A 9,297-nucleotide genomic window follows, 5' to 3' on the forward strand; every position below is an offset into this window, starting at 1 on the left:
GTGGCCCTGCCCCGCACCCCCCTGCGCGCCTTCCCCGAGCTCGGACCGCGCCTCCGACACAAGCAGTGCGGCGCCGCCACGGCCCTGCGCGACCGCCTCGCCCGCGCCCTGTGAGCGGGGGGCCGGGAGCGGGGGAGGGTGTTTTGGGGGCAGGGCTGTGGGAGCGGTTTGGAGGGTGGGATGCTTGAGGCCCTGGTGGGTTGGGGGGATACCGTAGCTCCGTGCCGTGGGCCCGGGTGTTCCTTGGTCTCACTCCCGGGAAAGAGCCGCTTTGCCCGAGTCGGTCCTGGCGCCGTCCCAGAATTGGCGCGAGTGCCGCCTCCTTACCGCTCGCCCCTCGCCCGGCAGGGCGGCGTTGCAGCAGGTCCGGGACGCTGTCAGTGGCCGTGTGGGCACCGTTTTCCAGCTGTACGAGGAGGCAGCTGCTGAGCTGGGGCTGGAGGCGGCTGTGCAGCGCTCGGCGCTCAGCCCCTCCTTGGCCGACGCACTGGCGTGGCTGCAGGACGTGGAGCACTATTACCGGCAGGCGTATCCTTCCCCGCGGATCTCGGTGGTGCTGCTTGCTGTGGGAGGTGGTGGCTGTCTTTGGCCCACGTGGGTCCTAGATCCTAGGAGATGCTCCCGTGTTTGGTTTATGTGGAAGAGCAGAAGCCCGAGGTCTCGAAGGGGGAGCCAGGTGGGGGGAATCGGGCCCGAGTCCCCTCCCTCGGAGCAGGGCACTCGCTCCGTATGAAGCCCAGCTGCTTGCGGTTCTTTTCCGTTGTCCTTCCTGACGTTGGTCCTTACCTACCAGCAAGGTACCTAGAGTGTAAGCTTCTCCTGCTCCAAGCGCACCACGAGGACTTGTCCGAGCTGGAGGCCCTGCCACAAGCCTGGGAGAGGCTTTTGGAGCGCCACAACCCAGACATCGTGGAAGGTAATTGGACTGCTAGCCATCGGCGCATCCCCAGGGGAGTGCAGAGCGGGGCTGGTGGCCCCAGAGTCTGGAAGCTGCCACGGGTTGCGTGATGCGACGCTGCCGGGTGGGGGCTGTTACTACTGGTTGTGCACACCTCTCCTCTGGGACCTGGATCGAACCGGCTGAACAGTCATCTTACAGTGACTGCTTGAAGTCACTGCAAGCCTGGACTTGAAGCGGGGCCTCCAGCAAGGGAAAGGCTCCGTCTCCTGTTTGATGACTTCCCCAAGGGCCTGGTCTTGCTGCTGGGAGTAAGCTGAGATGGGGTGCGTCTCTATTTCTGTCTGTGAGCCCAAACGATGTAGTGCTTGGCCCAGCACTAATGGCTCTTTCCTTTTCTTCCCAACTCAGACACTCTGCTGAAGGTCTCGCTCTTCCTGGAGACTGGGTGAGAGATGCGTCCTAACCAGCCAGCAGAGAGGACAGCAGGGACCTCAGAACAAATCTGTTGAAGTGCCCAGGCCAAGACTTTGCGGAGAACAGAGAGAGAGCGAGCCTGGCTTTGAGTTGGTAGAGAGCAGGGTGCACCCTGCTGTGAGCTATGTTTTAGGAGGCTTTTGCCAAGTGGGATGAGCCTGGCAGCCTGTCTGAAGGCTGAGGGGTGTGTAGGCCCTGTTGCATCGGTAGTCTTGCTTTAGCAGCTGGAGCTGTTCTTGGAGGCCAGATGAAGGAGGAAATGGGAGGAAGGTTATCTTTAGTTCTGGGAGACCCAATAATACCTGCTCTCACAGGTGTCTTAGATATTAAAGGCAAAACAGTGCACATTGAAAAAAATCAAGGAGTGCTTGTCTGGTGATTAAAGGGGGTTTCAGGTCTAAATACATGCTAGAGCCATCACACACAAACATTTCACCTCCTGCCTTTGTGGGCCAACCACAGCTTACTAAACCAGGGAGTTGGCAGTGAGAGGTTGGTGTTTATTCCCAGGTATTCCACTCTTCCTCCCAAACATGCCGTCAGTTTCCTTGTCTGTTTGTGGGGCCTTACAGCAGCAAAGAGGAAGGAAGGGGCACTTTGAGGATGTGCTTGTGAAGCCCCAGAAACACAGCTCCAGAAATCACATTTTCTAACAAGTGACTCATTTTCTAAACTGTGTCACGGTGCGTTCAACACATGCATGCTCTCGGTCACATGGTTCTAAGCACCTTTCCCCAGCAGCGGTTCCTATTTTACTGATGCTCCCTGCGCTACAAGATGATAAACTGATTGGTATGTTAAAATAAGCTACCTCTGCTGATGGGGATAAGCTGCTCCAACCACAGTGGGGCAGATTCAACACAAGTCAGCAGTGAGGCAGCTCAAGGAGCTCACCCTGCCCATTACCAGTTGCTTTCCCTTTGGCACAGTTTCTTTACGGGTTGAACCCTGGGCTTTCCCAGACCAGAGAGAATCTGTTGTGTTGAGCTGCCCCCTTCTAGGGGGATTTGCATTTCTTACAGTGATTAGGGGCAGCGTGGCCCTGCGGGTTGCTGGGGCTGAGTGATGGTTTTGCCATATATGCTCCGAGAACAAGGGTGATGTCCCTTGGGTTTGGAAGATGGGTGTCCACCAGGGGGTAGCATGGACCTTTCCTCTGCTAAAATTCATCCCTTCCACCTGTTTCCAAGTACAAGGAATAACTTGCTGCCAGAAAAGGGGAAGACCTTGTTGTAAACAGAAGAGAACTGCCCATAGCAGCTCTGCTTCCTTGGCAAAGTGGCAGTAGTGACATGCTGACCCCTGCTGAAGCAGATCCCCCTCTCCTCTGAGACTGATGTGATGGGATTCTTAGGGGAGGATGACAAATGTCCTGTAAATGCTCCAGTGTGGGCATCTGCTGCCCCTGGGGCTGAGACAGCAGAGGACTGTTTTGCACTTGCTAGTAGCATTTGTCACTGGCTTCTGGAAGAGCGGTTTCTCCTGGGACAAGGCAGACTTTCAACCCCCTCAGCAAAAGAAGAGCAGGGAGCAAAGCAAAGCCTTGGGCTGCCTGGGGGAGAGGGGTGTTCTCTTAATATCTGCACCCCTCTTACCAGCTCACTAGGGTTGGGTAATGAGATGAGGGGAAGAGTCTGATGACTCATCATATCCCATGATATGTGCTGTGGGAACTGAACTCTGCTGGTACAGCGGTTTTCCCCTGCGTGAGCCTGTCTGTCTCTAGTGAGGCTTGCTGCTCAGTGCCATCAGAGGCTGCTGGCAGCTCTAAGGACTTTACCTATTGTTTGCAGCAGACTGGTAACCACTAAAACGCCTCAGCTACTTGCTTGAGCCTGCTAGGCAGTGGGGTGTAGGCAAGAGTTTTCCTTGTGGATTCCATCACTGAGCAGCCAGGCCAGCAGGACGCCGCCTCTAGTGTAGCCCCTGCTCAAGGCAGGATCATCCCTGTCTAAACCAGCCTACCCCCGTGTTTGTCTCAGCTGTTCTTGAACGTGCTGGGAGCAAACCTTCACGTTCAACCCTCCATAACACCCTTCGTGCTTTTGGGATGAGTCTTAAGCCTAAAGTTTGGCCACGTGGGGGCGCTGCCTGACCTGCCAGCGGTACTCTCATGGCTAAGGAGAAGTCAGAGCAGGCTCATCTGCCATGTGCTGCGCCCAGTACCAGCCACTCTGTGCTGCAGTCTGATCGGTCTCAGCTGCACTTGTAGTTTGAAGGGGAGATTAAAAGAGCTGTGAGCTTTCCTCTGCTCCACTTCCCGTGCATCTGACACGGCATCTGTATTAGCCAGACTGTTTCCCACGAGGGTATGCAGACATTGCGCACGTTCTCTCAAGCAGGCCTGGGGCAGACTGAGATGCCTAGCCAGCTGGGTCAGTCCTCCACACTCCTAGTGCACAGACCTGCTTCCATCTGCATGACCCCCAACACCTGCCAGGTCCCTGGGGAAGAGCCAAAGCAAAGGTGCTCAATGCAGTGTGTGTAACAAACAGCATTTGTATCTTCCAGAGCAGGCAGGCAGGCAGGTTCTGCTCTGCATCTCTGCGGTAGGTGGAGAGCTGCTGGTGGGAGCTGACCTCCTGCCCTGGCACTGAGGGGCCAGAAATCCTGCTGCTGCTTCTCCCAGGCTCCTCCTAGGTGGAGGAGGATGTGGAAATATGGCTGTACTAGGGGGGAGAGGCGAGACCCTCTAGCTGGGGACCTGGCTGATGCAGAGCGTGGCCCAGATCTTGCTCCCTTTGCCCCAGCATTGTGCGCAGCCCCACAGCTTGGGCAGGAGGGGCTCAGCCTCGGGCCCAGGTCAGTCTTGGGCAGGAAGGGCTCAGCTTGCACTGCTGTGATGCAACGAGCTCTGGGCTGGGACATGAGCGGCAGGAAAGGCAGCCGCGGCCCTGGGAATGGGCGAGCCAGCGCTCTGAGGGCGGCAGCTAATGGGAAACACGCCGGGTGCCACTGCAAACACTGATTATCGGCTCCTTGAGATGTCTCGGAGCGACGTGGAGCCGCCGCCCCCTGGGGTTGAGGGACAGGATCTGAAAGGCAGCGTGGCCCACCTAATGGGGAGCAGCTGCGTGGCCTCGTGCTCAGCCCACATGGCACGAAGCTGCCAGGCCCCGGTGCAGAAGGACGCCGGCCTGGCCTCGGTTGCGCTTCTCCCAGAAAGCATCAACCCCCCGATGCTCCTGGAGGCAGACCGACAGGCAATGACGCATGCAGAACATTGGCTTCTCCGGGCTGGGAGCTTCTCCCGTCTGACCACAGCGTCCTCAACTGCCACTTCGTAAAGGAGAGCTGGAGTTACAGGCTTGGCCCAAGCCAGCAGCTAGCTGCCACCTCCCCTCCCAGCCAGCCGGGCGCCGGGTGTTCTGGGTGCCTGGGGCGGCGCTCCAAGGCCGGGTCAGCTGCGGCTCTTGCCTGGCTTTGGATGCACATTTAGATGGCTTTTGAGGCTGGTGGAGGCATAGGGAGGCTACGTTTCCATATGCATCCCTGGGAATGGGCCTCCGGGGTCCCCCAGAGGGGTTGAGACTCTCGTCCTGATTCCCAGTGAGGCTCGGCAGGCAGTTGTGCCATTTGTGAGGCTGCCTCGTCATGCGGAGTAATGCCTTAGTGTCCCACCGAGATGTCGGAGCCTCACATTGCATGCACGCAGCTTGGTCACTGGTGCACTGCCCTGATATTCTGGAGCCGAGCTGTCCACCCAAAGCCTTCAGCACCGCCGTAACAATGGTCACCCCCAGGCAAGTGGCACGCCACCCTAGTGCCAGAGCTGAGATGACGTGGGTACTACTGAAAATCCTCCTCCCGGTGGGTTATTAGGAACCCACTGGGGATACAGAGATTGTTTCCCCTGCCCCTGAAATGCAGTCAGTAAAGTCCAGGGTAGCATGGGAAGGGGAAGGTCTCTTGTGCGGAGGTGACTGCAGGGGCATTTAGGGAGGGAGCATCGAATGGAGCTGGAGTTTGATGTGACTTTTGGGAGCTGATGGATTGAGGGGTCAGGTGCAATGCAAGTCCTCAGCAAAGCTCCCCGAGGCCTTTCTGGCCCCCAGCGGCTCGGAGCTCTGCACAGCGGGACAGTGGTGGGGACCTATGGGGAGGCCAACATACCTGTCAGATTCCTCTGTGACGTGTGGTTGACAGGACACGCCACGGCTTGTGTCCATCCTCCATGCTCTGCAAGGGCACAAAAGCGGCCGCGCATCAGTGTGCTCTAATTGGATACAACTGTTGGCCTCGCTGGCTCTCAGGCACTTCACATTACAGGGCAGGCTGGCTGCCAGGAGCCCCAGTTGTTAACAAGCTTGTCTTTCCTCACATGTGTTAGTTCCTTTGCAGCCAGGACCTGTCAGAGAATCTCCCCAGGTTTGGGGGTTTCCTGCTGCTGATCTCCGGCTCTGCGGAGGAGGAGAGAGGACATCTCCTGACAGCACACGCATTGCATGCTGCCCGACATGCCCGAGAGGACAGGTTGCATGCGTGCTTGCCCTGTCCCTTGGATGTAGGGTTGAGTGGGACAGCCAGAGGCCCAGCTGGCTCTGCACTGGGTAGCAGGGGCAGCCAGGAGACACCAGGCTCATGGCCCCTGACCTTGCAGCTGGAGCACGGGCCTCTGGGTGCTCCAGAGAAGCAGAAAGAAACTGCTTGGCTCTTCATCTAGCTCCTCATTCATTGCTAGGACTGAGCTACGGCCTTTCCCATCATCACGGTGCCATGCCTCCACCTGGGTGATCCCCCCCTGCAGTGCTGGAGCTGGAGTGCCATGCTTTCTCACAGCTGCAGGATAGATGTCCCCTTCCTTCCAGACCTTCTGCTTCTTCTCCGGGGAGAATTATACTCTGGGGTTGAAGGTTGTGGGTTCTAATCTCCCCTGATTCATGAGCGCAGCCAGCTGCTGACAGCGCTCTGTATACATAACCACAGGAGCCCGCCTGGCCATGTGACCAGTTCTTCCTGATTAAATACCCCTAGCCCTAAATGAAAATGAGTTTGAGCCTCTTTGTTTTTGGAGCAAGTTCCTTTAAAAAGTCTGCTTGGCAGAGGCCTCTTTTCCAGGAATGCAATAAAGCAAGATTAGCAGCTGGAGCTACCTTGTTAAAACAGAGCGTGCAGGAAACACAAAGCCCCTGCTTTGATATTCAGCTTTGCCTCCCTCTGTCTTAATGTGAAAATAGTTATTCCTCATTTGCAGGAAAAGCACAACCAAAAATCAGTTACTAAAGTTAAATACCCGCCAGACGTTTATAGGCGACAGCTGATTTCTATCAGTCCGTTTGTTTCTCTGTGTATGGAGGGTTTTGCTAGGGCCTGCACCATCGCTTCCCAATGCAAAGTGATCTCTGCATGGTTTTGTCTGGAGCTGGGGAATGCCCAGAGATCGCTTCATCCCTTCCTCCATTCCTGCACCTGCCTCATTCCTTCCTTCTACGGTCCATTGTATTTTCTAATCTTCTACCCCGTGGTCTTGCCCCCCATCTTTGCAAACGTAGGAACAGCTTTGCAGCCTGCCCTGAGAGCTGCTCTGGAGGCCTGACAGTGCTGGGTCTGCTCAGGGTCTCTGGGCACACACGTAGCCAAAGCTGCCTCAAAGCATCTGCAGTGACCCAACCATGGCCTGGAGGGACCCAGTGGAGCACTGGCTCTGGACTCCCCCTTGCATTCCTGTCTGTCTGCCTGCCCAGGCAATAAGGGCACCAAATTGCTAGTTTGCACTGGACTGTCCTTGGCCTAGGGGTATCTATCTATCTATCTATCTATCTATCTATCTATCTATCTATCTATCTATCTATCTATCTTTGTTATACGGTGCAAATCTACCCTGCCTTCTACTTGACTTCAGACTATCATGATTAATGATGTCTCTTGGCCTCAGGTTCAGAGACGGACATTTGATTTGATAGATAAGCTGGAGGGTAGGGTTAGCATTTAGAGAGACCTAGATGAACTGGAGGATTGGACCAAAATAAATCTCATGAGGTTCAATAAGGAGAAGTGCAAAGTCCTGCACTGAGGAGGGAGCAATCCCATGCACCAGTACAGGCGGGGGGTGATGGGCTGGGCATCAGCTCTGTAGAAAAGGACCTGGGGGGACAGAGGACAAGGAGCTGAACAGGAACCAGGAGTGTGCCCTTGCTGCCAAGAAGGCGAACAGCATCCTGGGCTGCATTGGCAGGAGCGTTGCCAGCAGATCGAGGACAGTGATCTTCCCCCTCTATTCACCACTGGGGAGGCCACATCTGGAGTCCTGTGTCCGGTTTTGGGCCCCCCACAACAGAAAGGATGTGGGCAAGTTGGAGAGAGTCCAGTGGAGGGCAATGAAAATGGTCGGAGGGCTGGGGGACAGGACTGGTGAGGAGAGGCTGAGGGAACTAGGCTGATTCAGTCTGGAGAAGAGAAGACTGAGGCCAGCCTTCAACACCCTGCAGGGGGGCTGCAAAGAGGATGGAGCTGGACTGTTCTCTTTGGGGGCAGATGCCAGAACAAGGAACAATGGCCTCAAGCTGCAGCAGGTTGGATATTAGGAAAAACTTTCCACTGGGAGGGTGGTGAAGCACTGGAGCAGGCTCCCCAGAGAGGTGGTGGAAGCTCCATCCATGGAGGTTTTGAAGACCTGGCTCGACAAAGCCTTGGCTGGGATGATGGAGTTGGGGCTGGTCCTGCTTGGAGCAGGGGGTTGGATTAGATGTGACCTCTGAAGGTCCTGTCAACCCTCATTTTCTTTGAATCTATGATATGAGTAGAGGCTTCTGCCAAAAACAGGATTTTGCAGCGGGCTCCAAAAACAGGCAACAGCTTGGACAGACAAGACCAGCAGACATGGTGAGGGACCAGGGAGTTGGGACCAGCACTGCGAATGCTGAAACCAGCAGAGCACTGGTGGGACCTGCTCTCCAGCTGCTGGTACAGCTCAGGGCATGCAGCAGGTCTGCTAGGCGCTGCTCCGAGAGAGGCAGGCCAGGCCCCAGCTGGTGGGCGGTGGATAAAAGTGCTGCCATGCACTTTGTCCAGTGCCCCTCTCGGTGCCTTGCCTTCATCTGGGGCTCCCCGCTCCGTCTGCAGGATGGCTCTTCATCCTAAGCCCCTTGGACATTATGAGCTGCCAGCTGCTGCCCTGTCACTGTGTCCCATTCAGGTCAATCCCAGGGTTTTGCTGGCCTCTGGGTTGGTTCTTACAGCTCAGACCCACTTGCTGGCATTGCTGAGAGCAGCCAGCTCACACCACAGGTCCCCTGAGCTCGCTGTCTGCTTGCAGCTCCCTCTGACATGACTCCATTGTGGATTTGCTACCCCCCCAACCCTGTCACCTTGGCTAGTGACCCTTGACTTTTGCCAGTTGCTTTCTGGCCTTCCTGGAGGGGCATTTTGGGAGTGTGTGTGTGGGGGGAGGGGGTCACCCAGGTCTGTGCAATAATTCACATGACCCAAGTTTCTGAAATGTCTGCCCAGTGCTGTCCCGGGGCTGCAGACACCAAGGTCACCAGATTTGCACCCAGCAGAATCGCACCAGTTCCCAGGGGACTGCAGCGGGCGATGGGTGTGGGGTTGCCATGTAAGAAGCAGCAAAGGAATTTGCAACTTGAATGTCAGCATCAGGATTAACTCGGGACAGAGGCGTGCGGAAAAAAAAAGCAGCGGGAGCCATTGAATCAGCAGCTCCTGCATCTCGAGGGCCCCCACGGCTTTCACACCGCGCCTCTGACATTCATTTCAGCCCTGAGCAGAGCTCCTTTGTGGCCGTGGGAGGATAAGTCCACTGGGCGATAAGACAGACACCCCCTGGCCCATTGCTTGGACGTGGCACGCTGTTTCCCAGCACCCGCCTGCCAGTGCTTTCGTGTGCTGCTAGTGTGACCTGGTCACAGCGCCTGTGGCTGGGGAGCACGGCCTGCTAGTCCTTGGGTGTGAGCAGAGAAGGGAAG

General features: G+C 56.4%; 1 protein-coding gene across 1 annotated transcript; it reads left to right on the forward strand.

Annotated features, from left to right (window-relative positions):
* CUNH1orf109 (chromosome unknown C1orf109 homolog) lies at positions 1 to 1,723 on the forward strand (the record flags this gene model as incomplete). Its single annotated transcript, XM_019512098.1, has 4 exons — positions 1 to 110; positions 349 to 528; positions 798 to 916; positions 1,310 to 1,723. Coding segments are annotated over 4 exons (450 nt in total), but the record flags the coding sequence as incomplete, so codon positions are not given.
* Positions 1,724 to 9,297: the final 7,574 nt, after the last annotated feature.

This window comes from Gavialis gangeticus, unplaced genomic scaffold (assembly GCF_001723915.1).
Source record: "Gavialis gangeticus isolate Ggan-Ray unplaced genomic scaffold, GavGan_comp1, whole genome shotgun sequence".
Taxonomy (NCBI): Eukaryota; Metazoa; Chordata; order Crocodylia; family Gavialidae; genus Gavialis; species Gavialis gangeticus.